The sequence below is a fragment of the Coccidioides immitis genome (assembly GCF_000149335.2).
Source record: "Coccidioides immitis RS genomic scaffold supercont3.4, whole genome shotgun sequence".
In the NCBI taxonomy this organism is placed as follows: domain Eukaryota; kingdom Fungi; phylum Ascomycota; class Eurotiomycetes; order Onygenales; family Onygenaceae; genus Coccidioides; species Coccidioides immitis.
In genome coordinates this window covers 1,863,406-1,891,362 of record NW_004504311.1, presented here as the reverse complement: position 1 = coordinate 1,891,362, position 27,957 = coordinate 1,863,406, and the positions used below count along the sequence as shown (strand labels likewise).

The window sequence follows — 27,957 nt, the reverse complement described above, 5'->3', positions numbered from 1 at the left end:
AGCCACTGGTCACGGCAACCTAAATAAAATCTTGTGCGTGCTCGCTAGAGGAGTCAAGCCAACAACCACGCCCAATGTTGCTATTAATACTCTGCAAAATGCTGCCATTTAGGGTGTTTGAGGTTCTCTAAACATCGCAACAGATTTCGTCCCGGCAGCTCCCAGGCTAACGAGCTGCTCCGACATCGACCCAATAGTGGATTCTGTTGCACTTGGCTTCTCATAGTCAAGTCTCTTCTCACTCGGTGATGGTTTCGGCCTGCGACTCTCATACTTGCCGTCCTGCTGCACGGCAAATGGCGAAGATGAAGTGTAACCTCTATTGTTCCATTGTCTCAGGTGCAGCCTCATTGGTCGACAGATATGCTGGGGCAGCAGTATTTCAGAGTACGATATCGATGCCGCGCAAATCCAGTACTACACCCATTTTACAACACCGTTAGGTCCACAAGTGCAGGACATGGATAACGTTGACTAATGTCGTAGCTTATCCTCGGCGTTAACCGCGACTCCCTGGAAGGATTACGACTTCTAAAGGCTTTTGCAAGGAGGAAATCAAGGTGGTTGCAAGACATTGTTCCAAGGCTATTTTTTCTGGATCAGTACTCCGTACTCCGTACAGAGTTCCCGTAAATGCTCCGTAGCTTGTTTGAATTGCACAAACATTTCGAATTTTCTTTTTGATCTTCCACCTTTTCTTCTGTCATTTTTCATTTTCATTTTTTTTTTTTTTTTTTTTTTTTTTTTTTTTTTTCTTCCTCCCCCTTCCAATGCGCTGGTGCGTTCGCCAGTTCAAAAGTGGCGTCACATTGGTGGTCGGTGCGCGGCAGAAAGAACAGGGTCCCGTAAACTTGACCAGACTCGTAAGTGCCGACTGATAGACGCAGGCTGCCGGGAAGATGTTGGAGGCGATGCTCTTGGACTGTGCGGACTGGCAAGGGAAGATGCACATCTGCAGCAGGGAACAAAAAAGTTCAGGTGAAGCGACAACAACCGGTGGTTACGTAAACTCTATGCGTGGTAGGCCTATTCTACTTACGGACTAGCGTGATCCACCAGCCACTCTGCGGCGCGCACGGGCCAGGCGGGTGATTCAGCCACACGTGACTCGCCGCGACTTCAGACCGTCATCGAGTGTTCTGTGGCCGCCGGAAATGGCCGCCTGATGGCATTGCGGACTGCGGGTTCCGGGGATCTAAATAGCGGACGTACCACTGTCGCTGAGCTTAGACTTTGGTTGATGGAGCGGTTGCCTAGTTTTTTCGATCCTCATTGCCGCGCGAAGCACAATTCACGTTATACCGTTCCTCCTTCCCCGCTGAACGGCCGCAGCTCTCTTCGAACTCACCCCTCGTTTCCCGTTTATACCTGAAGCTCCAAGTTTACGATACGGTCTATCGGACGGCCCCGCTATGCCTACTGCGAAAAGCAAAGGCAAGGGTCGTGAGCCTAGAGGCTCCCGAAGCCGCAATACCACTCCGAGCTCTGCGTTGAGTGCCAGCACCGTCGCGGGGACAACGTTTTCTCTAGGTTACCTCGACAATGATGTGTCAAAGCTCGCCGTTCCCCCCACCGTACAATATTCCGATATACTTGGTGAACTGGGGGGTACCAACCAGATACCAGACCCTAGGGCCCTAGAGATTCTCGTCGAACAGCTCAAGGTACTTAGCCAAGTGGCAGAGGCTAGAGGCGATGCCTGCAATGCCGGAATGCGAGAACTATCCCATAAGAGGAAAGAATTGCTTGAAGAACAGAGAGATCAAGCTGGCCATCCCGCAGAAAAACTCAAAATGAAGAGAGAAGCGGAGGATGATGAGGATGATGGGCGTGCTTCCAAGGGAGGCAAGCTGAAGAAGCGAAGAGATAAGGGGATTTCAAGGGATGAACGGCCACTCGCAGTGGGGGCTCACGCCACGGCGAGACAGGACGCCTTTGACTTGAGACCTGATGGTAAGCATTGTCCGCTCTCTGCGCTCTGTCCCGGGCGTCTCCTCCCAGCTTTGCCTGGGGTTTACCGGATGTGGGAATCACGTGGTGTTTATGAGCAGCACCGATGTGGCTTTTTGCACAGTGACGTGATGTTTTCATTTCACATTTGCATGATGAAAGTTTTTCCTATGCCTTCGGATCCGTTCTCGTCATCTCAAGCCATGATGGTGGGGAGAATAATACACTGACCATATTCTCTTTAAGGACCTCAAAAACGCAGCGGTAAAGACGCGGCAGGTTCTTCTTCTTCTCCAAACAAGAAGTCAAAGAATTTACCTTCATCTACTTCCTCTCTTTCACCACCATCGATCACTTCTCCCAGGGCCGGCGATCGGACCTCAAGGCCTGGGTCCCCAGAGTCAATGGAGAGCGGTGACTCCTACCAACCGGCTCCGGCTCCGGCTATTCCTCAATATCAGGTCTTCGGTCCCGATCCGTTAAGATTTGACGACCCTACGACTTACCATATCCGAGAAGTCAACCCGGGAATGACTGATGAGGAGAAAAAAGAGATTTATTGTGTTGCAGGGTTTCCCCAGAGCGACCTGAGCCATATGATGGCCGGAACAATACCCGATAAGGATTTCAGCAATGCCAAACCCACGAGTCAAGTTAATGCAAATACATTTGCAACGTACATCGAGCCTTACGTTCGTCCATTGACAGAGGAAGATATAGCGTTCCTTAAAGAGAAAGTAAGGAGACTTTACATCCAGTTTTCCTGCTTCAACTAACAAGATGCTCATAGGGTGATCGCGTTACTCCTTTCCTCATTCCTCGCCGTGGCAAGAAGCACTATAGCGATATCTGGGCTGAAGAAGATGGCTCGATCAATATCGACTCTTCCCAACAGGAGCGAGAAAAGTTGCCTTTAAATCAAGGTCGAGGCAATGTCGAACAGATTTCCGATGATACTGCGGAGACAGACCAAGTCTCCGCTCCGCCGTTGCTTAGCCGTCTCTACTCGCTTCTCCGTTTTGAGCATCGAACTCTTCCTGAAGAGACTGCTGCCGCTCAGTCAACTAGCCACGAAGAATCGGCGTCGCACGCGAATTTTAATGGCGATACGGCGATGGAAGTTGATCAGGTGACCGGAGAACCCGAATCAAAGCCTCTAAACTCGGCGACAGCCTTTCCGGACGCATCCCCGAACGGATTCAAAGTACCTGCGGCCAAGCTCGACCATTCACAGCTTGACGAGCGTCTGAAAGCCGAACTCCGTTATATCGGCTTTATCGGTCCAGAGGAGAACCCAGACTATGACGCTCATTACGATGATGATGTTGCTGAGCGTCTCCGATTCCTTCAGAGCGAACTCAAAAAGCAAATGATCATCAATGGGGCAAGAAAGACCCGCCTGCTCGAAATAGCTCGCGAACGCCTAGCCTATCAGGAATACACTACCATTCATGACGATCTCGACTCACAGGTGCAGCAAGCGTATCTAAAGCGTACACGTACCCTCGGTAAAAGTAAAAAGGGATCGCAGGCTAAGCATCGTCCTGGCGGAGCGGGTGGAGGAAGCCATCCCGTAAATGCGCTTGGAGTTGGGAGGCCCGGAATAGGCGATTTGGCCCGTACGCTTATGGATAGACGGAAGCGGTGGGCAGACTGCATTGGACCGGTATTTAAGGATTGTAAGACTACTGTTCCTGGAAAAGACGGGTCGATTTGGGATCCGGTGGTTATGGCGGAATTTGAGAAAGCAGAGCTTGAAGGATGGGACGAGGAGCAAGAGTAAAATGGTTCGATTTTGAACGATTACGTGCCTGGCGCGGAAATTATTTCACTTTTCTCCCTTAACTTATTTTTATGGGAGCGCCTTTCTATGTTTTGGTTGGTTCCAGGGACTGGGTGGCTATAGTGTCTGGGATATGAAGTGAGTAATAAGGGAGGTAGAGCGGGCGTCCAGGGAATGGATTAAGGTACGGAGTTATGGGCGAGAGGGGGCATCCCTTTTTTTTTTTTTACATTAATGGCACTTTTTCTTGAATCTCATCGTGAATTCTCGATATTCGACCTTTGCAATAATTTGCCGTCCTCCCGCTATAACCAAAGCAACATGCTCCCGGAAAAGATGTCCATTGAGGGATATCATACCATCAGATATAAGGTAGCCAATGACTCCCGAACTTCCCACCATCGATCCGTAACCTGGATACTTCATCGATGAATGATCAACACTTCTCCCGGATATCGCTTCAACCTTGAAGTAAGCTCCTTCTCGCTGATTTCCAGCTCCGTGCAAATCTCATCGAAGCAATGCATCCCGTCTAGGAACTTCGTTAGCGTCTTATCATCAATACCATCTTCTTCCACTCCTCCTTCTCCCTCTCCGTTCTCATCCTCATTATTGTCATTCTCATCCCCCGAATGATCCTCGGCGTGGGAGTGCAGTTCGGTAGGTCCGATCAAGTGTCCGCTCTTCCGACGTCGGGAGGTAAATGAGCTCATCGACTCGATGCCGCTGGCGGTGGAGCCCATGCGACTACGCGTGAACGACGGTGAGCTGGAGAGGAACGATATCTGCTGCGTGCCGTTGGCGAGCGTGGTCGTCACTGTCGTTGTCTGCGCGGGCTGGCCCGTCGCATATGGATATTTGTGGACGCGGTACAGGAATCCCTTTATAACTCCGAAAGTGATAAAGCGTCGAACATCGATGTTGGCAAGTTCGCGCGTGTGCTCCAGGTACCACTGCTTGACGCTTTGGCCTTGTTTTAAGCTCGCATATAGTTCGACGATCCCGACGCCGTCTACTATCCGAGACTGCTTGCCTGTGTGTCCGGGACCGGTAGCTCTGGCATCTTTGCCCATCTGTGGCCAGATATTATCTTGATCTGCCCAGGCTTGTCTCTCACGCCGGGATGCGTCGTTTCGACCTCTTGACCCTGTTTGCCGCGATCCGGCAGTTTTTGCAGGAGCTAAAGTTGGGGAGAAGCGAGTGTTGACGTAACGAGCGCATTCGCGCTGCATCTCCTCATCGGAAGCGATGGTGAAGCCGAACTGCGCCGTTGGAGCGTATATGGCGGAGAAAGAAAAGATATCGAGAAGAAAAACACATCCGTAGTAGACAAGATGACGGATCGCGCGGCATGTTAACGAGAAATTGGCGTCTGCCAGTACGGCAATTGCTCGGATGCTATTAACTCCGTTGATGTACGGGACGATCTATATAGAGGATAAAGTCAGATAAAATGTACAGGTTTGAAAAGCAAGCAAGTAATAAAGTGGCTATTACCCGTTGTACAGTGATATCCCAATTTTCGTCCATGAATGCTTCATATCGAACAGTGAACAGCGGTACCTGCCATGCTTTCACTGGAGGCGGCGAAGGATAAAGTGGAAATAGCTTGACGTTCAGGGTATTCAAATCATCTGAAAATAGTAAGCGAGCTAGGAGCTTAGGCAGGATATAAAACCAGGTGGATAAACACGGGCATACCGATTGGGATCATGCACTCGCAGTAATTATTCAGGTCCTCCATCAATGTCTCGCACAAACTGTGTACCTTGCCTTCTCCACCCGGTGAGGGATCTTTTGACAAGAAGCCCGACTGCTCCTCCAGCTCGCACATCAAATCCGCCAACTTCTGCACGACGCTCTTGAAGCTTCCCCATTCGTCCTCCTCCGCGAGCACGACGCAGAAATTGAAGATAAACTCATTGCGATCGTAGCTGGGCGATTTGATGCACACGGGAAACCCGAGGACGCGGTGACCATTGGTGCAAACCTGGATGAGGTTTCCGCAGAGCTCCTGTCTTGGGATCACAAAAAAGGATATATCGGAGAAGTTGAAGAGCGGGGTGCTTCCGGGCGGAGCGGTGGAGGAAGGGACTATAGCGCCATCGGGGACCTGATGGACAACTTTGCGGCCTTAGGATAGAGAGGTACGGTCAGCAAAATTAGGCATATTAGAATTCAGCGAGCCGGTTCTTTTACCTGATTGCGTGTCAAACTTGCTGTAGAAGATGGCCTTGATCATGATGGAAAAGGAGGCCGATCGGCAAAGAGAGCTGTTGATGGCATTCTTTCTGGCGTGCAATTGGCGGTGAAATCATTAACCCAGGTAACTGCTCTGTGGTTCAATACTTCATATGTAAGTACGGAGTAACTAGTTAACTAGTCAGTTTGTGGGCCGCATTTTCTCCGATGTTGAATGAAGCACTTGGGACTCCCTTCCTCAGCATGGGGTGATATCATCAAGTGAAGGTTTCGTCTAAAGTCCACTGCAACAAGGACTAACGCACAGCGCACGATCTCTGAAACTATTGTACTCTCGTGCCGCCAGTCTCTCTTGGGGCATTTGGGCAGCATCCAGTTCGGCGCAAATTTTTCCGTGTGTGAACTGCCAAGTTATGCCTACATTTTCATTGCACAAACCCAATTCGGCTGTTCATTTGGCTGTGCATTACTCCGTACTGTACGGAGTACTTTGGCATTACTTTTGCCTGCGCCACAGTTATGCATTCACTGCGGCGTCCTGGACTCTGATTGGCCAGAGTGGCGATATCGCATTTCCTCGAAGCCTATTGGCCACTGTGGGTTCAGCAAAAAGTTAATCTGGCCAATGAAAAGACTTGTTCAGCTTGGTTTTTTGCTTATGCTCCACCCGGACTAGCGCGTTTCTGCCACCACAGCACGTGAACTCGAGGAAAGATTGCCGCTGCAGCTCCATCACGTCTCGCCTCTGCTGTGCTTTTTCAATGCGGGACCCCTTGAGAGGCAGTTATTTTGATGGGCTTGCTAGTACGAAGAAAATGATAGAGATGCTGTCCCCGATAGCGCATTGGGGTTGAGAACCGGGTTCGCCTGTCGTGGACTCTGTACTCCGTAGTAGATTGGACCCGCCTCCCGGTGACCGCTGCGAAGTGCCGTTAAAAAACCCCGAGTCAAGACCGTCCATTGGGCCAGAGAGGTCAACCTCTGAGCCGCTATGGAGGAGCGATGAACTTACCAGCGGGCAATCCCCGCAAAAACTCCCCACAGAAAGGTAAAAGCCCCGGTGTCCCGACGCCTCGGGCTGAGATTTTTTTTTTCTTTGACTACCCTCTGGCCAGCGAGCCAGATAATACTCCCAATCCTAAGTGCAGAAAGAGGGTAGGGAAACAACGGGGAGAGGAGAAGAAGACGACGAAGAAGAGAAGCAGCAGCTGAAACGGAGAAGAGCAGAATATGTCCAATAATGGCCCCAGCGAGGAGCGAGGGTTCAGATCTCGGCTCAGCCCTAACCCCGGCGCCCCCAGTTCCCGGGCAGCATCAGTGCCCCATCTGCTTCAGATCGTATAAACGACGTGAACATCTGCAGCGCCATAGCCATACACACACGTCTGATCGACCTCACCGTTGCCCTGCTTGCGGCTGTTCCTTTCAACGGGCGGATGTTTTGAAGCGACACTGGCGCACCTGTGATGGCAGGGGATCATCAAAAGCCGTGGTTCGCAGACGGGCTTGTGACCGCTGTGTTCGCCAAAAGAAAGCTTGCAACAGCGTTCAACCATGCCACAACTGTGCGAGACGAGGAATACCGTGCCAGTATTCCTCCGGGATCAATGCTCCGAAGCCTAGCACCGATATACCTTTGCAGGCAATCGACATCGACAAGGACATGTTGGCGACAACCGATCCATTAACGTCGACCATCGAAGCCATGCTACCACCGAGCTTTGAGGTCGGGCAATTCGACAACGTTACCATGAATGCGTTCGAATCCTTTTTCGACCCCGATCTTTTCGACTACGCCAGCCCCAGTTGGCAAGACTTTATGCACTTTACATCAGACGGGCAACCGGCTCGGGAGCTCACGGTCTCTGATGGGGAAAGCAGTCAGATTTTTCATTTTCTGGATAACTTCACGAGCAAGACTGGATTTATAATGTCGTTCGACTGTGGGACGCTTCGCCAGAGACAAGAGGTGATGTCAAATATCCAGTGCGGAGTGTTGGCATTTGAGCCCCAGCAAGGGCAGCTGATGAACTTCGAGTCCGCAAATAACCCAGAGGGCGTTTCGTCGGGCTGGTTCAACGATCCCCTCGCCCTTAAAACACATCAGATCCTGCTCTTAATCAAAGAGGTGGTCACGGTCAAGCCACGGAATAGCTCCGTGACGTTATATTGGTCTCCTGCACTTGAGCAAATGTGCTTGCAGTTTTTCTCCCCGATAAACCTTCGGAAATATCTTGAATTGTATTGGGCGATATGGTCTCCCAATGTCAACTTCGTTCATCGGCCTACTTTCGATCCAGTGTCATCCAAATCAATCCTCGTGGCATCCATGGCCATCATTGGTGAGTATACTGACACATCGACCTCTTCGACATCACTCTACGGCTTTCTTTATAGTGGATGTAACGTTACTGACAAAAATAAAAGGGGCTTGCGTCTCTCCGGATCCGGTGGACAATGAAAACGCCAGAATGTGGCTCAATTGCGTCGAGGAGATGGTCTTTGCCGACGACGACGTCAATAGCTTCCCGGTATTTCCATTTGATCCCGCTGCAAATCGACGAAAAATCCAGGCTTTGCAAGCCTGCTACATGGTGTGTCTTTATCAAAACTGGGAAGGCACAGATGTGACCAAGAGGCGCATCCGGCGGCATCGTTACAGCACCGTGGTTTCTGTAGGCCTTTTCCTCATTTTTTCAGGCGAGATGATTCGTGTAGCTTTTACTGACTTGCATGCAGATAGTACGGGACATCGGTGTTGCAACAGCAAGACACAGCAATTATAGCGGAAAAGCAAGACATGAATTCCAATGGAATGACTTTGTGGCCAAAGAGGAACTTATTCGGTGAGTTGGAACTAACATATGAGATTTCTTTACTCACTCTGCTAATTTACTTAACCTTTAGGACGTTTCTGTGGATATTTTTGCTCGACACTGCGTTCGTCATATTCAATAACTTCCCCCCTCGGATGGTGATCAAAGAGATGAAGAACCACGTCGCGGCCCCGGAGGCCTGCTTTCAAGCAGTGACAGCGGATCAGTGTTTCGAACAAATTCAAATGTGGATGCCCGCCAAAAGCCCATTTTGGAGAGTCTCGTTCCGTTCTGCTTTCGAAACACTCTGTCGAGGTGACCTTACAGCTGATATGCGTCACATTCTAGCTGCCTTGGGTCCGCTAAACTTGTTCGCGATTGCTTCAGGCAGGTTTACATCAAATCACCTCTCGTTGTGCCCACGTGACTAACACAGATAAACAGCTATTCATTATTTAATCTTCCAGTATCAAAATGCATTTGGCGGAGGCGAGCTGTTGCAGCGGATTCGTGACGCCTTGGGCAACTGGAAAGACATCTGGCATATCCAAGCGAACGCATCCCCCGGCACCTCGCCGCACAGCATTGTCGATAGCACAAATGCACAGCCGGAATACATGTGGAAAAGAGTTGGCTTCTTCCGCTACTCTCCGGATTACTGGCTCCTGGCTAGCCTCAAAGTCGACCGGCTCTCTGCCGCGGACCCTTGTCAGCCAAAGAGCAATGCGTGGACGGGGCAAAACGATGTAGAACTCATCGGTGAAGACGATGATGGACTCGCGGATCCGATACTGAATAAGTACGATGAAACCAGCATGAGCCAGGTCAACGAACTTATTTCGGAGTTTAAAAAGGTACAGGTCCACTAATCCTCTCGCAATACCACGGCTCTTCATACGGAGTAATGCTTGCTACTGGATGTTATATACCCTCTCTTTTTTTCTTTCCCCCGTTGTTGGTGCTCTCTTTCTTTATTACATTTCTCGAGGTCCAATTTGGGCTCCAACTTTTGCGCTACGATAGGAGTCGCTTTCATGGAATATAGGTATCTCTCCTCCATTCACCCGTGTCCGCAGGCGTTCGGTCCGACACACGTTACGGAATGCTCATCCGAAGATTATATATGTGTACCCGTTATGATGCAAATGCGATCCACGTGGGGCTGCTTGTTTCCTTGCTACAATCCAAGTCACTAACTAGGAAAACCCATTCTGGGCAACGGAGTAAATATGCAGATCGATGGAGTAGTTGCCTCGGCGTCAATTAGCGCACAATAGAGCACATATGCACATGGATAAAATCAAAGCCGGTTAAGCTAACAAGCTAAGGATCAATTTCTGAGTGTAAATAAGCTCCCAAGTCTCACCTTAATATTAGGGAGATCTAAAAGGAGATCTATCATGAGGTTCATAGTGCTAATATACAATGCTCAAGGAGTCATATACGACGTCGTAGTCCGTGTAAAACTATTTCTCGGAGGTACGCAACAAGAAGCGTAATCTTCTCTCCGACAGTAATACATCCGGGGTTAAGTTTGAGGGGAAAAAGGCACCGACAAAGCCTTCAGCCATAATAATCCTCTCTACTCGAGAGGATGCAAGAGCCACTGCTTGGACTGGGGGTCCAAGCAGGCCTTCTCTGCCTCCTTCCACTCACGAGTCACAAAGTCCGCTCTGGCCTTGGATCTCGGGGTGATCTTTGCAGGGAACTCCTCGGGCATACACACGAAACCCTGGGTCAAACGATCCGGGTCTGGAATAATCGGGCGGCCCTGGGAGTCAGAAGCGGGCTCGATGTTGAAAGCCCAAAGGATTCGGGACATGCCAAGGAATAGACTGCGCTCAGCGACGTGAATACCAGGGCAGATACGGCGACCAGCGCCGAAGGTGAATTGATCACGCTTGGTGCCGTCAGGGTTGGCGGCGGATTCGCCAAGGCTCTGGTGATCGTTGATGTAGCGCTCTGGATTGAAGACGCGAGGGCTGGGGTGGCGTTTTTCGTCGTGGTGAATACCCCAGACGTTGTTCATGACACCGGCTCCCTTGGGGATGAGGTAGCCCATGTAGTGATCATCCTGAGTAACGGCGTGCGGCACGGCACCGAGAATGGTGGTGGGCATCCAGCGGAGGGTCTCTTTCATGATGGCGCGAATGTATTGCAGGCTATCCTGATCATCCATGTTTGGCATGCGGTCGGCTCCGACAACTTCATCGATTTCTTTTTGCGCCCGGCGTTGGATCTCAGGATACAAGAGCATAGCTTGCACGAAAGCGTACAGTGTGCTAGAAGTGGTGTCGGAACCAGCCTCCAAGAGGGTACCGGAAATATAGGCAGCCTGGTCGTCATCGAAACCTTCAGACTTCTGTGCTTCGGCCATACCAACGCAGAAGCACGGTTTGATTGTTCCTCTTCGGATGTCATCCTTTGCCTTGAGCCAGTGTCCCAAATAGAGAGCCTTCTCGTGTTTATGGAGGTCCTTAGCCTTCTTGTGGAGAGGTAGGAGGAAGTCTGGTAGGTTTCTGAGCCAAGGGAAGAAGTCAATCAGGGCCGCAGCTCCAGTCTGGTTGATCTCAGCAAATTCAGAGAAACCGTCGAACAATTGCTTCATTTTCGCATCCTCATAAGTTGGGGTACGCCATCCGAAAACCATGGTAGTTGTCAATGCATTGGAGTACCGGCGGATATGGTACAAGAATCGGTCCGGCTCGGTGAGGAACTCGTAGAGCATCTGCTTGTTCTCAAGCGTCTGATAAACCACATAGGATTTGGAGGTGGTCACGTTGAGGAGCCCGTGTACCATCTTGCGGAACTGTGCGTGAGGTTAGTAAATAGAACATGTTCATTGATATCAGATTTTTCATACTCCACGCCATTTTGGTCCATATCCCTAACGTTCGCTGTTAGTATTCTTGTTCACTTGACGCAAAATTCATCGAATTGGTAGAACATACCATCATCAGCAGTCTCAAACCACCGCTACATACTTCCTGGCCGATATACATTTCCTGTCTGTGCGAGTAGATTCCACTCTTCTTATCAAGTAATGCCTTGACCGCCTCATCACTGGACAAGACGATCAAGCATTGAGTACCGAGTATCAGACTGTAGACTGGGCCGTATTCTTTAGCCCATTTGGCGAACTGAAGATGGGCATCGCGTTTGGGCATCTAGTGGCAAAGACAATTAGAACGACGTGGTCCAAAGAGGAGAAACAATAGGTATCGGTATCTTAACAGCATACCTGGTGAATATTCCCAAGAAGAGGCAGGGTCGGCGGCCCTGGCGGATAGTTCTTGGGTCGACGGCCAATCGACAACAGGCGCGCGACAGCGATGGCCGCGGCCGTGAGACCCAGAAGAACCGACAAACGCAGCATCTTTGCCCAAATGGCTGAAGAGCGGTGGTATGAGAAGAAAAAGGACTCCTGCGGACACGAAGGAAGAACGGTTCTTGAGAACAACTACACAGGGTGGATGGGCGAGGGCAACCCGTTATGAAGGGTTTGGACGAGTCGACGACCGGCCCGGCTGCAGTTGTGGTTTTTGAGACCCCATCTGGGTCCGACGGCAGCCTCCATGCTTCGCGGCGACTGTCGTATAATCTGGGGTCTACCGGCGTCTACGCAAAAATTTCCGTGGAGGAGTTTTGTCGGAGCTCGTGTGGGAACAGCGCACGGCGGATGTGGAGGTGGGGGAACGACAGCGGAGCGTTAGTGGGCGGCGACGATCGAGCTGGTGGAACAGCCAATCCAGCTCGACTTGATTGCTCAGTTCGTGTAAATTTGATACTCGAGCACCCCGGCAAAAAGGGTGTGCCTTTTGGTTCGTGGGTGGACTGGCCGTGGTAAGCCTTGGGAAGCTGAAAAAGCTTCGAGTTGGATCGAAAGCGAAAAGCGGGCCAAAACTTCGCCTCCGCTCACGCGCGTGCTCCCCGACACAGAGTGAAGTCCTAATTTATGTGCTCTGTACGCAGTATGCGGAGGCCAACAACTTTGCATTGAAGAGGCTGGCTAATCTACCTAGCATTGTTAATGTATTGATGTAGAATCAACTCTTCATCGCAGAAGGCGATGTCAACTTAGGAGAATATTAGTTATATTGCTGTCTCCGAGCCATAGTGATGGGCAAGCTGGAGACGAAGGTACCAGCCACCTGGGCTCCCGAGCGAGCTCTCACTCCTGGCTCCAAAGGTTCCACAGGGGAACGCCTTAAAAAGTAAGCATGGAAAAAAAAAATTCTATCTGCAAAAATTTGGGAAAAGCCCGAACTTAATCGGAACGGGACCCGTTGTTGAGAAGCCACCTCCATCTTTCATCAACCGCCCTCTTCACAAGAAAGAAATAATATATAATGCCGCAAAACCGCCACCAGCGCCACGCCAGACGATGCAAAGAAAATAAGCCAACAGTGATCTCGCAATAGAGGGAATCTCTTTTTTAAAGCAACGTACAAAAAGATAAAAGTAATAGGGTCCCGTCGGGGGGGTCCTGAAACGAATCATCTTGGGTTTGGCGAAGGGCCAACCGACGGATCCGAAACGTCAAACCCAGAGGCCAGGGCTGTATTGGGTGCCGGCATGAGCCGCGGTCCGACTTGGCGGGCACCGGCACTGTTGTTTCCGTAAATTGAAGTGGGCGATGTGAATGCCCTCGAAAAATCCACCGAGCCCTCCCTGATCGTGTGGAGTATGTCTTCGTAGCTACCACGCTCGATTGCGTCCTTGAGCCATTGCTCCCAGACATCGTCAAGGGGTACATCTGCTCCTCGCTCTCTGGCCGCTGTGGCCTCGAGCAAGTGCTGGTTGAGGGCAAACCCAACGCTTTCTTCCAGCTCATCCTCGCTACTCTCCTCAGCTGTCGTGTCGCTTTGGACCGAGTCTGATCCGTGGGGTTCCACATTATGTGCCAGCGGGGCCGACTGCAAGGTTGGGAGGCTCTCTTCTTCGCTCCATCGGTGAACAAGAATTGATGGCGGGATGGTCGGGCTTGAAATAAAGATACCATCTGCCGTAGTGTCTCTCACACGCACTCTTTCCTCTCTCTCATAGCGCTCTTTAGCGGATCTTGTGCCTTCCCACCGACAAAGTGACGCTATTTCATCTTCCGTCAGCCCTAGGTCGTCAAACGCCCTGAACAGCTTCGAATGGTGGTAGAATCGGCCCAGTCTCATTCTATGTGGTGGGAACGAATAGTCTAGGCCGGGGTATTGTGCCTCGATGCAATCGAGGGTTCCGTAAAATCTAGAGGTTTCAGCGCGAACTTCGGGGACGAGGTTTCTGGTGATGTGGGATCCGAAGTTCATCGGATCGTTGGGGCGAGGTTTAGGGTAGAGGGCACTGTAGACGAGCTGTGAAACCGAAGGTTTATGCATTGCGATTGACGTCACCGTCTTATCGCGGGCTCAAAGGAAGATTATGACGAGAAGAGGACTCTTATTTTAAACCCGAGATCAGTCTGCCTGCCAAATATCAGGGGAATATAGAGTTGAGGGGCCGTGAATGTGTGGAGGGAGCGAGGATGGAGGGAGGATATTCGGCTCCTGACTCCTTTTGCAGAAGTGATTCTGCAAGGCTGGAAGAAGGTGGTCGGTGGGTTTGGGGGCTTAATGGGAGGCGAATTGGAAGACCACAAAGGATATTCCGCCGCACGGCCGGGCCTTGGTCAACTGCTGCGCTAGCCCTGGAAGATTTATTGCAGGCGGAGTGAATTTTAGGAATACTTTTCTCCTTGGGTGGTATTATCGAGGGGAGGAGGTTTCACCAGCCCGACCACGCAGGGAGGGTAGCCAAGGTTCGTGAGCCAAACGGAAACTTTCTGTCTGGGAAATCGGAGCCTGCAGCCCGGTGGTTGGCCGAAGAAAAATCTGACTTCCCTGGTGCGTGGAATTCGTGCTTTTCTGAGCCTGGTTTTTTGGAAGCTGGTCAGACAGAGGTGAGCAGGAAGTCACCGGATTTTCCGTCACTTTGTTACCTTGTAGAGCGGAGATGAAGGGGTGAAACAAACTGTTTTGGCTCCTCTTTTATTTTCTTTCTGTTTTATTCTGGAGGGGAGAAAGAAGGGGGGGGGGGGAAGAGAGAGGGACAGAAAGACAGGATTTTATTTCACGTCCACCACTTGCATAGGATGGGGCAATGCGGGCGCCTGATGAGGGCTGTTCGGGCACTTCCAAGGGGATTGCTGGGTAGGACGGATCACCTGCGAAGGGCGTGGATCATGCCTTTCCAGCCTTTCCCTGAGATAAATAATAGTTAAGTAAGTTGTGCAGCAAGAATAAAGAAGAGAGACAGAGTTTAATCAAGCAAAATTAACGTGAGCAGTCTGGCATGCGACTCTTTAAAACATCAAACCTCTTGTCTTTTTGGTTTCACAATCTTCACAAAACTGTAGCACTTCTGTAGATTTTACAGCGCATTGGAAAGCAGAGATGTTATAATATACCTTGCTGTTTCTCGTTAATACATTCTGCACGAAGGCTTACCTGTTCGGGGCCATCATCGTGGCCTCATTTTACTTGCAGGATTGCACCCATGTTGGTCGAATGTAAAAAGCGAACGTGGGACTCCGGGCTGCGGGAGAAAACCGCACAGGTTTCCAGAGGCTGATCGCAGAAAAGCGAGAGGCCAACCACCGCCCGGTTTTGCCTGCACCTGTCTGCAACGCCGAGAAATCAGTGGGGCGACAGGGAGCTCCAGTCAATGACAGGGTGACTTGGTCAGTGATGATATCTCCAGTCGTGACCTTTCCGCGAGAATAGCCTGCAGCAATGCAGCTCAGGCGTTGGATTGCTTCAATGTTTCTGGCTGCCCAGTTTGCCCCTCTCGCCTCTCGTTACGTTCTTTTGGTTAGAGTGGCTGATCGTTTTCTGTCTGCTCTCTCTGTACGGAGACCGGAGTTACTCGGTGGTTATGGCTGGAAAGTTGAATGGTCGGCTGATCTTTTTCCTTCTGCATCTCACCGTGCGAGTCGCCTGCGGCATTCCCTACTGTTAGGTAATCCCACTACATAACAAATGAGTAGTTAACTAGTTACTATCTACTAGTTAACTAATGTATTTTGTATCAAGAAATCTTCTTATGGTGAGAGCTCTCATATTATCACATCACGTGTTGCCTTTCTCGTCTGGAGAACTTCTCTTTCTTCTTCTCCTTAGAGCTCAGACTAAATATCATCATCATCATCACCATGGAAAGAATTGAGTACATTCCGTTCAAGAACCCGCTGGAGGTTGGATGGCTCATGGCAGACCTCTTCGACATGTACTGGGCATACCCGTTTGATTCCTTCATCTTTAGCTGGTTGGAAAGAACTCCCGATCTGGAGGTTCTTTGCAAGGATGCCACAGATGAGAAGATTCGTTTTTCAACACCACCAGCTCTTCTAGAGGCTATTCACAGCTGTCAAAAAAATATCTTCTCCAACTCGATGGCTTCCAAGTAGCGACTTTGGCTTCGTTGGTTTTATACAAAGCGCTATTCATGAGGTTGAAAAGAATGTTTCAATTACAAAGCCAGAACTGTAAAAATGAACTCAACGTGGTTCCTTTTTCCTTCTTCTTCTTCTTCTTCTTCTTCCCTGTTTCTGACCTTCTTATAGCTTCCTTGATCCTCTCTTCTGGAAGATCAGTGCTGGCACTGCCGTTGATGGTCATCATCACATTCTTGGATCTCACTTCTGTCAACACTCTCCTGATCATTGGAGCTGTACAATGCGAGACCACTCAACCCCCATTTGATCAAATCAGAAAGGGGATCGCAGAGACTACATTCTGAAGAGTGAGCTCATTGCAGCCGCTGCTATCATGTATCGTCAGATGAGTGAGATGGTCTATCTCCCCGAGTCCGAGACCCATGGCGCAAGACCAAGATACAAAGATGGACTTTTGATCGTAAATTTATTCTCGCTCTCTTTCCCCTCTCCTTCTTTATTATTATTGTTTATCTTCTCTTTCTTGAGTTGTATGAACGCTAATGCCCCCTCTGGCCACTATCGTGACTTTTACTGTTGGAAAAGTACGCGTAGTTCAAGCAACCTGCAATCCGTCAGAGAAGCTCCCAAAACTTATCTTCACCCTGAGAGCCATTTATGGTCTCTCCAGGGATAATTACGACAAGAATACAGTGTATACGGTTATGGAATGGATTCTAAGCCCTCCTCGACCTCAGTCAACCAAGCTGCTTCAATCAACCGACAAAACCTCAGCCAAGCAAAGAGCCCCAGCCAACTGAACACCTTGCCTTGAGAGGCCCGAAACAGTAATATTATACTATTACACAAAGTGTATGACATGGTAATGATACCATTTTCGTGGGCGGACTACTAGGAGTTTCTTATATGTTATGGAATTATAAGGCGAGATAGTATACTCAGAACCGCTGGCCATGAATTCAATGATTTAACGTAATTCTGCTATTAGCCATTTACCCATCTATTAGAAGAAGACTATAAGAATGACAGACGCACCATTTTCTAGAATCAATGGATGATGCTGGCGCAAAATAGATATCGCTCTGTTAGAGAGTAGAGATGCAAGTTAATAGCCACTGAATGATCCGTCGTTTACCTTGCCAAAAGCCTCAACTACTTGCAACCAAACAACTATCCCGTCGATGTTTCTTCTTGCCATCACTCAACAATGTATTAGTCTGAACTGCCATTCCTGCGCCAAGTGTTGAGTTGCAGATACGGCACTTGTACGGGGCACGCTGTGTAGGTCCCGCGGGAAGAGAAGAGGCAGTCACTTCGACCTCCGCCGTGGGCAGCGTAGACCATATGGCCCTTTCATATAACTATAAAAAGTATGAAAGTGTAAAAGTGTCTTTTGGATTACCATATCCTATATTGACTATCTACCTGTACGGAGTAGAGCCATGAGAAATTGACATTAATCCAGAAGAGGAAACCCCCATTTTTGTCACAACCAACTAACTAAGTATTCAAGTCAGATCTAAACCTGGTAGAGGAGGAATATGCTTGTCATTCACCAAGCTTGGATTCAAGAGATCCGCTAATCAATGTGGGTCGTGTGAGTGAGGTGCGAGTTAGATTAACACCACCCAATGCAACAAGCTCCAGCAATAAGTGAGCCACAGGAATTCAAGGCTCAAAAACTCTCAAATCTGCAATAAAAATTAATTACTCTGTACGGAGTACGGAGTACAGGTTCCAGATTTATTTCTTCTTTAGACTTAGCCCCATTTTGCGCTGCAACAACATCTCTCCATTGCACTTGGAAGATTTCATGAGAGATAGTAGCTGGCAGATGGCGGATGGCAGAGAGTGGGAGGAAGAGCACAATGTATATAGTATCTAGATCCCAAATGCAAAGACAGTGGCTGCAGAGATATATTTACTTTACCAATACATTTCTGATTTTGAGTATATTCCTATATAGTTGATTCACAGATACATTTCTCACAATTAATACGGAGTAGATGCCTACACATTTCTAAATTGAATACAGAGTCCATGACCGGAACTGTTGAGCTCTGAACATGCTTCCTTTTCTGTATACATTTCCTTAATTTATATATGTTTCCTGATTTTCTATATGGATTTGAAAATATATAATTGCTTGTCACTAGATACTGAATCCATACGGCAACATTGCAGGTGGAACTGTCGGGAAAATGTCTTCTCTAATTGAAACAATGGCTCAACCATGGATCCGCTGTTGCCTAAGTATTCTACGCTGACGGTCACGTGGATTACGAGGTTCGGGGCCGGCGGATCAACTCCATCAGAAGCTGGGAATGGAGATGGAAAGCTGCTTGAAGAGGATGGGGGTGCTTGGTGCTAGAGCCACTGCGAGGCGACGAAGCGTTTGCTGCTGACCACCGTGCTTCTGTCAGTTGGTGCATATAAGTAACTAACTGGTTAAGCTTTCAGTCAAGAGCTTCCCCTGAAGACCTTCCAAGTTATCCCCGAACCACAGCCTTCGTTTGCTGAGTTCAGTTTAAGGTCATGTAAAACCCCCACGGCTTTCTGACGAGATACTTCGACGGTGAGCATAATGTCGACCTTCAATGGGATCGTCGAAGGTCCGTCAACCCCTGAACCTTGAACCTAAGAATCTCTGTGTTACTGACTATTCCCAGAGTTTCCTCTGATCCGAAGTACAAAAACCCTCCGAAAGCTGGAATAGGTAAACGGGTATTAATCGGAAAACAGTTGACTATTTTCGAAAGAACCCCGATAGGCCTCCGCCCCAGGCCTGTTTTCTCAGCCATGTTCACAGTGACCATCTCCAGGGCCTGGAGTCCTTGAGGTCACCTTTCGTTTATTGCTCTGCAGCCACAAGAAAGGTAAACTTGTTCGATAGACCTTTGTCCGTCCAAGAGCATGCTTAGGATGTCCTAGATTCTTCTATGTATTGAAAAGTACCCCCATAGGATGAACTTTGCCAAAGGCATTCTGGAGACAAGGAAGCAAGAGTATAAGCACCTGGCAAAGCTTCTGGTATAGCCACCGTGTATTGCTTCCGGCCATACACCAGCGCTCACTTTTTCTTGTACCAGAGACCCATACCGTTACATGTACCGACAGAAATTGAGTTGACACCGGGAAGCACCATCCGGGTTACCCTGTTCAATGCAAACCATTGCCCAGGTGCTGTTATGTTCCTCATTGAAGGAAATGGCAAAGCAATTCTTTATACCGGCGATGTCAGAGGTAATCAAGTTTCCAGCTCTTCTGAGTCCCCGCTATTGGCGCAGCCGCTTACCCAGACCAGCTGAGCCTTGGTGGGTTGAGAGCCTTATTAGAAACCCTATTCTTATCCCCTATACACTGGGGGACTGTCGGCTAGACAGGATCTACCTAGATACGACTTTTGCCATAAAATCGGATATTTACTCTGCTTTCCCCTCCAAGGCAGAAGGAATTAAGGAATTACTCCACAAAGTCAAAGCCTACCCTGAAGACACCATATTCTACTTCCGCAATTGGACATTTGGATACGAGGATGTTTGGATAGCTCTCTCGGCTGCACTCAACACAAAGGTAACGAAAACTATCTCTCATACCTTCTAGACTGATTCCGCTAACGCTTAACAGATTCATGTTGATCAATATCAGTTGAAACTTTATCAATCACTTGCGCTACCTACTAGTTGCGAGTTGGCTGTCGACGAGGCTCCATATTTATGCGGCTTTACTTTGGGGAATTCACGGATCTCCGGCTGTTTAACGGACCAGATTGATATAAAGTCGGTCAGGATACATAGTTGCGAACCTGGAGTTGTCTGTTCCACGATTTCCTCACGGCCTTCGGTATACATAACTCCAATTGTTACCCGTACCCAGGGAGGGTTAGACGTACTAGAATTAGGCGCCGGTGGCGGTGTTGGTGACCTAACGCAGGGTCATGATCTTCAGTTTCCTGACGCATCTGTTGTCGAACGGTTCGTCAGCTTGTGCTCTGAGTATATCCAGGACTCCGAAAAGCGCCAGATGATTGTAGATGCTGCCACAAAGGCATATGAATCCAACTCAAAGTCGTTGTCGCTAGAACCATTCTGCGTCAAGGAAGAGGACGGGATGACCCTCAAAAACCTCGTGGCGATGCTCTGTCAAGGATCAAAAAGCAGCATGCTTCCAGGCCAAAGTCAGCCCAGAGCCAATCATTTGCCAAATACCATAGTACGTCAGATCCTTGTGTTCGTGGCTTCTTGCAATTGGCGTTCAGCGCTAATATCATGATAGAGATTCCCGTACTCCCGCCACTCCTCTTACGACGAGCTTTGCTCCCTGGTCAGTGCTTTTCGACCAAAGGATGTCTACCCCTGTACCGTCGACGCAGGAAGCTGGACCGAGTCGGTTTCCATGGAAAATCTCTTCAGTCATTTATGCTTAGGTTCTATATTTGCTCATGACGCTGAGATGAGAGCTATAGTGAAACAGGATGAATCTCGGCCACGAAAGAAAGTACGCCGCAACAGTGATGCGTCCTCGGCCGCTGCATCGACCCAGCGGTCGAATATTGACGCAAGCTTCCCTCAAGCAGCATCATCCCCCAAATCTCCACAAGCACTTGAGTATCCCGTGATTGTTCTCAGTTCAGATTCAGAAGGGCAAAATTCACAACCCGAAAAAGGACAGCCTACTAAGCATTTGGATTTTGCGACAGCCGACACGGACTTGTCATTCTCTTTCCCATCACAAATCACAAGTAATCTTTCTCTATCACAGCCAGACGAGTTGTCAACGTCGCCTGGCATCAGAATCCAAGCTATCAGACAGGCTTTGGAACAAAAGGCCCTTAATAACGAAATTGATTTCTTCCTCGGATCATCGTTCACGGACTCGCAGGCTCAATCGCAGCCACAAGGACTATTCTCGCCACAATATGCTAGTTCAAACCTCCAGCATTCCTCCTTCGCAATCCCCGAAGAGAATCTAGAGCATGCTGCATCAGACCCAGACACACAGCTTCAACTCTTATCCGACTATGAAGACACCGGAGATAACTATCCTCCCAGCAGCCCCCTATCAATCTCGCCATCAGCATTTGATCCTCAAGATATTATTGAAATGGCCTCAGATGACGATAACAAAGACAACGAAATCGATCCGGCCCAAGCCACAACCCTCCCACCTAGTTGTCAGGACCGCAAGGCGTCCATGCTAAGACGTATGCATTCAAGGATCTCTGCGTATCGTGCGGCCAAGCACGAGACGTGGTCGACTCTCTACTCGCTCATTTCGGCAGGCAATAACCATACTGTGATGGATGAAGAGCTTTAAATAGTTGTATTCCTTTTTTTTTTTGGGAGCAAGGAGTTCCGGGCGCGTGATCTTACTGTTTTTCTGGGAGAGCTTATTGCGAATTTAGAATTTCAGATAAGTCAATGGTCCATCTCTGTAGGGCGTTGGGGATTAGCAAAAAGGGATGCTCACGTGGAGACGCACAGGACCAAAGGAATAGATATGCAATAAAATGTACTAATATTCATCAAAAGAGGTACAGAAGGATACTATCGCCATGAGCATTACTTTTCCACGACTAATCTGTGGAGACGTTCTATGGTCTCCACCAATTTTCAGTAAACGAAATAGTCTTGTGTTAAAGGCAACTCTGACACTGGCTCAGCGGTACACTCTTCCCCGTCAGCCTCGACAACCTAGGCAATACGACAGTCAGCCTTTACAACAAAGGTGTCTTTAGAAAGGTGGAACATAAAGAACATATATGACACTTACATAGCTCTCCGGATCGACTCTCATTTTGGGCATAATATCATTAAATTTCATATCTCTCTTGCTTATATTCCGACAATTCTTCACTGGCTCGATCCGCTTCTTCAGGTGGTAACTGTCGATGATACCAAGCTTGATGGATGCTTGGGATACGAACATGATTGAGGCTTTAGGGTTAAGACTCTTAGAAAACGGGGAATCTAGTTAACTCGTCGTCCAAATCAGATGGATTACGATGAGCATTCCACTTACAGCGTACATAGGCCTCATAATAATAGGCTCGATTGTGGGGATAGAGCCATTGGGATCACCCTGGACATCTCTATGTCAGCACATTCCTCTCCTTCGAATGCCGGTACCAAAATAAGTGGTATAGAGGCGATCATACCATCTGCGCTGAGACAGCCATTCCAGACTTCAAGACCATACTCGGTTTAGTCCCAAAGTTGGCGAATTTCCACAGAACCAAATCAGCGGTCTTGCCAACTTCCACGCTCCCAATAGTGTAGGCCATCCCCTGTGCAATGGCAGGGTTGATGGTGTACTTGCTGATATACCGTTTAACCCTAAAATTATCAGAATCCGTCCCTTCATCCTCCTTGAGTCGCCCTCGTTCCATTTTATTCTTATGTGCAGTGTTCCATGTCCGGACAACAACTTCTCCACAGCGTCCCATAGCTTGAGAGTCCGAGGATAGCATGCTGATGGCTCCCGTGTCATGAAGAACGTCTTCTGCAGCAATTGTCTCGGATCGGATCCGGCTTTCCGCAAAAGCCACGTCTTCAGGAATATCTTTGGACAAATGATGGCAGACCATTACCATGTCCAGATGTTCATCTAAAGTATTTACCGTATACGGACGAGTGGGATTCGTACTGCTGGGCAGGACGTTTGGCTTCTCGACGACGGATATGATATCTGGAGCGTGGCCTCCTCCAGCACCCTCAGTGTGGTACGTATGAATCACTCGATTTTTAAAGGCATTGACGGTCTGTTCAACGAAGCCAGATTCGTTCAGGGTGTCGGTATGGATGAGACATTGAATATCGAACTCGTCGCAGACCTGGAGGCATGTATCAATGACAGCCGGCGTTGCACCCCAATCTTCATGCACCTTCAAGCCGGCGGCTCCTGCACGGCATTGATCCCTCAGAGATGGAAGACCGCTGTCATTACCTTTGCCTGTAAGGCCAACGTTTATTGGAAGATGATCACAAGCCTGCATCATCGTCTTGAATTGATTTGGAGCCGGTGTGCATGTAGTCGCATTTGTTCCCTCAGTTGGACCGGTGCCGCCACCGAGAAGAGTCGTGACTCCGGAGGCGAGGGCTTCCTCGACCTGCTGTGGGCATATAAAATGGACGTGTGTGTCAATTCCTCCTGCAGTGACAATTTTTCCTTCACATGCGATAACATCTGTCGAAGAGCCAACTATCATATTGGGGGTGACACCATCCATCACGTCTGGGTTTCCAGCTTTGCCGATTCCGCAGATCATTCCATCTTTTAGTCCAATATCAGCCTTGTAAATACCCGTCCAATCGACAATTAGCGCGTTCACCAGGACTGTATCCAGGACATCCACGGAATGCCTTCCTGTAGCTTGCCCCATCCCGTCTCTTATGGTCTTGCCACCACCGAATGAACATTCGTCACCGTAGTAGGTCAGGTCCTTTTCGACTTTAATCCACAAATCTGTGGTTCCTAGCTTGACTACATCTCCAGTGGTAGGACCAAACATGCGAGCATATGCTTCCCGCGTCATTGAAAATGGCTCGATCAAATGAGCATCCTGTTTAGGCTCCGGAGTATACGCAAATCCAGCTTTTTGCAGACGCATGATGATTTCATCAACTCTTCGGAAATCCACCTGCCCAACGGCGATGTGGTTGCCCCCTCGAATGATTCTCTTGCCGCCAATTTCGACGAGCGGGATTGCCTTGGTAGCACCGGGTTCAAAGCGGATAGACGTCCCAGCTGGGATGTCAAGGCGATATCCGTACGCCTTCGCACGGTCGAAGTCCAATTGTGGATTCACCTCTATAAAATGATAGTGTGAACCAACCTAATGGCTGTAAGCGTTAATTCTTATCGACGGAGGCAGCTAAGCAAGGCATCATAGCATTCAAAAGAACGAAAGCCCACTAGAAGTGCTTTACATACTCACCTGAATGGGCCGGTCTCCTCGACTTGTCACTTTAAGCATAATTCTATTTCTCCCGGCATTGAGCTCAATTTTCTTGCTCGTTTTGAGGGGTATCACAGCGCCAGGCATCTTCTCTGGCTGATAGTCATCCGGATCAGGATCCGGGAACGTTTCTTTCGGCGGCACAGGCAAAAAGCTTCCGTAGAGGGCTTTCTCCAGGTCGCCATCATCCGAACAAACGGGATTGACCACGGTGATCAGGTTCGTCCCAGTGGGAAAAGTTCCTTCAACTTGAACTTGTTTCAAGGTGGCCACGACAGAGGGTAGGACATGTCGACGTCCAAGCATCTCCTTGCCGATCGTCATGAGATCTGCCACCGAATTGTTGCCATCTCGAATAAGCTGCCAGTGCGATGTTAGTTGGAAGTTCTACTCCGAGAAACATCCATTCTAAAGAAGCCTTGACGCGGTGCCTGTAAAATGCATAACTTGACTAACTGACTCGCAACCCCCACGTACCTCTTGGAGATTGGATGCGATCAACGCCTAGAACACCCATGTTAGAATCGTTGAAAAACCAAGCCATGACAAGAACACCAAGCTTTTTTGTTCAACTTACAGTCGCTTCTGCATGATTCAACCTCACTCCCCGGGCCAATCTCCGCTGGGCCAGAAATCCCAGATTAGAGATGGTCAGTTTATCGATCTACTTGCAGCAGCCATCAGCGTCGGATTCACCAATACCCCTTCAATCCTCATACAGTACTCCGTAGACAATAGGGCGATCAGGAAGAGAAAAAGAAAATCATGTCGAGTTTGTTTTACAAGAGCTATCCACCCAATTCCATCTGTAACTGGCTGAACGATTCAAGCAGTGAGGAGTCAAGGCACGTAGGGCTGGCGAATCGCCTACCTCTCGCGGCACGAGCTGCATTGCTAGTCGACTGAGGCCACCTTGGCGGCGTATCGTGCTAGTCAAGGATGGAGTGAGCCTATCACGCGGAGAAAAGCGGGCAGCTTCAATGCGCTGTGAATTTAACCTCAATACTTACCTTGCTCTTCTTAACTGTACGCTGCGAACCGGAAGTAAGAGCAATAATGATTAATGTCAAAATGGTTCTGCCGAAGGGCGGGCTTTATGTAGTCCGAGATTTAAGTTGCAGGCAGGCGGGGGTGGTTGGTCGGGTTTAACTTCCAGGCCCATCAATCCCATCATCCATTCCGGGCAGCAGGCCAAAGCAAGGTTTTGACTTCTGTGCTTCGTCAATTACGCTAGGTCAAGGAGTGTCCAGTTGTATATGTGTACATACATCCATCTCGGATAGGGAGACGGGGTAAGGATGTTTCACAACAGCAGTGGCTATATCTATGTATGCGCATCGGCCTTTGGGATACAAGTTTATCGGGCAACCTGCTCATTCTAGCCCACCGGGAACGTGTCTTTGGAGATAGCACCCACTAGTTATAATGGTCGCCCTCCGTTGGCTGCAAAGGGTCACCCATCCATACTACCTTATCGCCGTAGCTCCACAGTATCCATGCGGTTATACCCGTAGCTCGCAAACTTAGCCTAGGATCCTTGATTCATGAAGTTACGTGGCTTGGTGTTTGCTAACGATCTCGCGCATGGTCCCGGTACCCGAAGCGGGCCTTGCCGGCGGATCAACACTCGATGGTGTGAATGATGAAGCGTATTACATAGTCAAGATGGCCTTTCGGAATACAAATCCACTTTTACATTCAAATATCGATAAGACAGGAAGGCCTAAAGCTGGCTCAAAAAAAGTACAATTATGAATCCGTGGGAGCCAAAAAAAAAAAAAAAAAAAAAAAAAAAAGACAACCATGAAACATATGAGCGTTTGCCTTGTCAAGTGGACTGTTCTCCAGCAGCTCAAGTTTGATGCACGCGAAAAGATCCATTGCAGAGCAAACAATAACGTCGAATGTAGACGAAACCCTGAACAAATTGTGAAAATTGCAGAGACAAAGTGAGCCAGACTCCATTCTGCTAAACATACACATTCGATACGATTAATCCTCAAAGGTTTTGGCAAATTTACTCCGCTGCAGCAGCTTCACTCTTGCGCTTCTTACGAGTCTTCTTCTCACTCTTTGGTGTCTCAGCAACTGCAGGTTGGGCACGCTTTGGCTTCTCCTCTGCTGCAGCCTTTCCCCTTTTCTTTTTCTCAGGTGAAGGCTTCTTGGGCGGCGACGGTTTCGGTGGAGAAGCGACAGGCGCTGGTAGTTTCGCATCAAGAGTGCGGCGTCGCTTGGAAGAGCGAGGTGGAGTAGGCTCGCGGGGAGGCTCTGGAGTGGCCTCTTCTTCCTCTGATGACGAGGATTCCTCAGAGCTGCGATCTTCCGTAGCTTGGCGGACTCCTTCGTGCAGTTGCTGCTGTGCGGCTGCAGCTTCATTGACGGCCTCATCTTCCACTGGAACAGCCAAACCAGCTTTGTAGGCCTTCATCTTCGCCTTATAGACATTGAGGTTTTGCTTATAGAGTGTTTGCCAGACCTATGGAAAGAGGAAGAGTGGTCAGTTTACCTTGTACACTAAAAAGAGAAGTTTTCTTTTCTTCGGTGGAAGCATACCTCTCTTTCCTGAGCATTCATAGCAGCCCATCGCCTCGTACCTTCGTCTGCGACTTCCTTAGGCCGAGCGTTCTGACCTAGTTCATCCGCGATCTTCTGGCGGTTGTGGTGCATGTAGAGGAAGTACGGAGTTAGCGCGCGCTTGGGCGCGTTGGGATCCGGAGGAGCCCGCTTGCGCTTCTTTTTGCGCTCGCCTTCGGGGCCTGGGCTCGGGGGTCGCGCGACATTAAGAAGGCCATTTTCAAGGAGGCTGCTGGTGATTCCGCCGATATCAAGGGCGGAGGGTCCGCGGTTCAAGACGGTGTTGGCGTGGTTGATGTAAGCTTTCGAGAGATCAGAAACGGCGGATTGGAGGCTCGCGAGAGCAATGATGACCTGTGCGGAGTGTTAGAGTTCGACCGGGGATATATTTAGGGGCGGGCTATTAGGTATAAGATAGGAGGCAATATAGTTAGGCGCGAGGGGCGCGAGTGCCTTGGGGCATTACGCAGCAGCTCTGCGGGGAGAAGGTTTGCCACTGGGATGGTGGGGTTCCGAGGGAAGCTGATGGGGAGGCCAATCGGGGGCGTTGGTGGGAAAAAAACAAGCGAAGAGCAAAAGCGCCCAGAGACGCGACAAAATCAAAACATCCAAGCGCCATGCGACGCGACACATATACTCCAGTGTTTCTAGGAGGAAATGCGATACGATCTGATGGAAACAGCTTTGCGCAAAAGGAAGAAAAAAAGAGCAGGGAGATTTAGGTTCCTGTGATACTCACACTGTCGCGTGTTCTCGTGAAGTCGTCGATGTTGACTGTCACGATGGCAGTGCTGTCCTTGCTGGACTGGTCAGGCTTAGGCGCCGCTCCAGACATGGGGGGCAACGGGGTAACTAAGGCCGATTTGGTCAAAATGATAAGTATCAAGTAAGTATCAAGTAAGAAACGAGATGAAATTATATTATTTATCGATATTAATTTTGGGATGTTCGGCGATGGTTGGGCCGGGAGTGGGCGGGAAGGGAAAGAAAGGCGAAAATAATAGGGAAGGAAAATTTTCGGGGGGTTGGAGGTGGGAACGGCGCTCACTAAATAGTTAGGCTGCGCTAGAGGTTGATCCAGTTGATCCTCTCACCAAAGCTGGAGGGGAGGGCGCCAGGATCGGAGCCCTGAACCCTTAACCAGAAAACAAATCAGAAAGCCCCCCCGTTTTAGGGCAAGTTTAAGCGTAGGCGCCCCCCGTTCAACGGGCGTCCAAGCCCTCAGCGATCTGCGCTAGTCCTAAAAGCGTAT

At 49.3% G+C, this 27,957-nt stretch overlaps 9 protein-coding genes across 10 annotated transcripts; 3 read left to right on the top strand and 6 right to left on the bottom strand.

The window, feature by feature from the left end:
* Window positions 1–108: 108 nt before the first annotated feature.
* CIMG_11440 (uncharacterized protein) lies at window positions 109–575 on the bottom strand (the record flags this gene model as incomplete). The annotated part of the gene is made up of 2 exons (XM_012358454.1): window positions 109–366; window positions 438–575. 2 exons carry the CDS (start codon window positions 573–575, stop codon window positions 109–111), a joined length of 396 nt encoding a protein of 131 aa, XP_012213877.1.
* A 626-nt stretch (window positions 576–1,201) lies between these two features.
* CIMG_04942 (transcriptional regulator Ngg1) lies at window positions 1,202–5,085 on the top strand. The gene is made up of 3 exons (XM_001245500.2): window positions 1,202–1,953; window positions 2,197–2,687; window positions 2,741–5,085. Exons 1-3 carry the CDS (start codon window positions 1,413–1,415, stop codon window positions 3,731–3,733), a joined length of 2,025 nt encoding a protein of 674 aa, XP_001245501.1. The 5' UTR covers window positions 1,202–1,412; the 3' UTR covers window positions 3,734–5,085.
* Window positions 2,741–6,141, bottom strand: CIMG_04941 (nitrogen permease regulator Npr2). Its single transcript, XM_001245499.2, has 4 exons — window positions 5,933–6,141; window positions 5,435–5,866; window positions 5,231–5,367; window positions 2,741–5,160 (listed from the first exon to the last, which is right to left on the bottom strand). Exons 1-4 carry the CDS (start codon window positions 5,973–5,975, stop codon window positions 4,156–4,158), a joined length of 1,617 nt encoding a protein of 538 aa, XP_001245500.1. The 5' UTR covers window positions 5,976–6,141; the 3' UTR covers window positions 2,741–4,155.
* Window positions 6,142–6,706: 565 nt separating this feature from the next.
* Window positions 6,707–9,920, top strand: CIMG_04940 (C2H2 type zinc finger domain-containing protein). Its single transcript, XM_001245498.2, has 5 exons — window positions 6,707–8,277; window positions 8,333–8,610; window positions 8,675–8,781; window positions 8,843–9,138; window positions 9,196–9,920. Exons 1-5 carry the CDS (start codon window positions 7,176–7,178, stop codon window positions 9,618–9,620), a joined length of 2,208 nt encoding a protein of 735 aa, XP_001245499.2. The 5' UTR covers window positions 6,707–7,175; the 3' UTR covers window positions 9,621–9,920.
* A 136-nt stretch (window positions 9,921–10,056) lies between these two features.
* Window positions 10,057–12,385, bottom strand: CIMG_04939 (cytochrome P450). Its single transcript, XM_001245497.2, has 4 exons — window positions 11,993–12,385; window positions 11,703–11,918; window positions 11,615–11,638; window positions 10,057–11,560 (listed from the first exon to the last, which is right to left on the bottom strand). Exons 1-4 carry the CDS (start codon window positions 12,125–12,127, stop codon window positions 10,334–10,336), a joined length of 1,602 nt encoding a protein of 533 aa, XP_001245498.2. The 5' UTR covers window positions 12,128–12,385; the 3' UTR covers window positions 10,057–10,333.
* An 862-nt stretch (window positions 12,386–13,247) lies between these two features.
* On the bottom strand, window positions 13,248–14,120 carry CIMG_04938 (uncharacterized protein; the record flags this gene model as incomplete). Its single annotated transcript, XM_001245496.1, has 1 exon — window positions 13,248–14,120. The coding sequence occupies one exon, from the start codon at window positions 14,118–14,120 to the stop codon at window positions 13,248–13,250; it is 873 nt and encodes a 290-aa protein (XP_001245497.1).
* Window positions 14,121–18,758: 4,638 nt separating this feature from the next.
* CIMG_04936 (DNA repair protein) lies at window positions 18,759–21,733 on the top strand (the record flags this gene model as incomplete). Its single annotated transcript, XM_001245494.2, has 8 exons — window positions 18,759–18,786; window positions 18,844–18,861; window positions 18,917–19,050; window positions 19,106–19,204; window positions 19,264–19,417; window positions 19,479–19,747; window positions 19,802–20,386; window positions 20,450–21,733. 8 exons carry the CDS (start codon window positions 18,759–18,761, stop codon window positions 21,488–21,490), a joined length of 2,328 nt encoding a protein of 775 aa, XP_001245495.2. The 3' UTR covers window positions 21,491–21,733.
* On the bottom strand, window positions 21,315–25,185 carry CIMG_04935. Of its 2 annotated transcripts, XM_004446066.1 has the most exons (9): window positions 25,142–25,185; window positions 25,003–25,060; window positions 24,709–24,795; window positions 24,609–24,635; window positions 24,111–24,491; window positions 22,332–24,008; window positions 22,196–22,255; window positions 21,947–22,126; window positions 21,315–21,867 (listed from the first exon to the last, which is right to left on the bottom strand). In XM_004446066.1, the coding sequence occupies exons 2-9, from the start codon at window positions 25,021–25,023 to the stop codon at window positions 21,787–21,789; spliced, it is 2,514 nt and encodes an 837-aa protein (XP_004446123.1). In that variant the 5' UTR covers window positions 25,024–25,060; window positions 25,142–25,185; the 3' UTR covers window positions 21,315–21,786. The 2 variants fall into 2 exon arrangements, with proteins under 2 accessions (XP_004446123.1, XP_004446124.1); XM_004446067.1 differs by having other exon boundaries at window positions 24,111–24,635; window positions 24,709–24,798; window positions 24,915–25,060; window positions 25,142–25,165.
* A 725-nt stretch (window positions 25,186–25,910) lies between these two features.
* Window positions 25,911–27,673, bottom strand: CIMG_04934 (uncharacterized protein). Its single transcript, XM_001245492.2, has 3 exons — window positions 27,445–27,673; window positions 26,685–27,059; window positions 25,911–26,607 (listed from the first exon to the last, which is right to left on the bottom strand). The coding sequence occupies exons 1-3, from the start codon at window positions 27,538–27,540 to the stop codon at window positions 26,149–26,151; spliced, it is 930 nt and encodes a 309-aa protein (XP_001245493.1). The 5' UTR covers window positions 27,541–27,673; the 3' UTR covers window positions 25,911–26,148.
* Window positions 27,674–27,957: the final 284 nt, after the last annotated feature.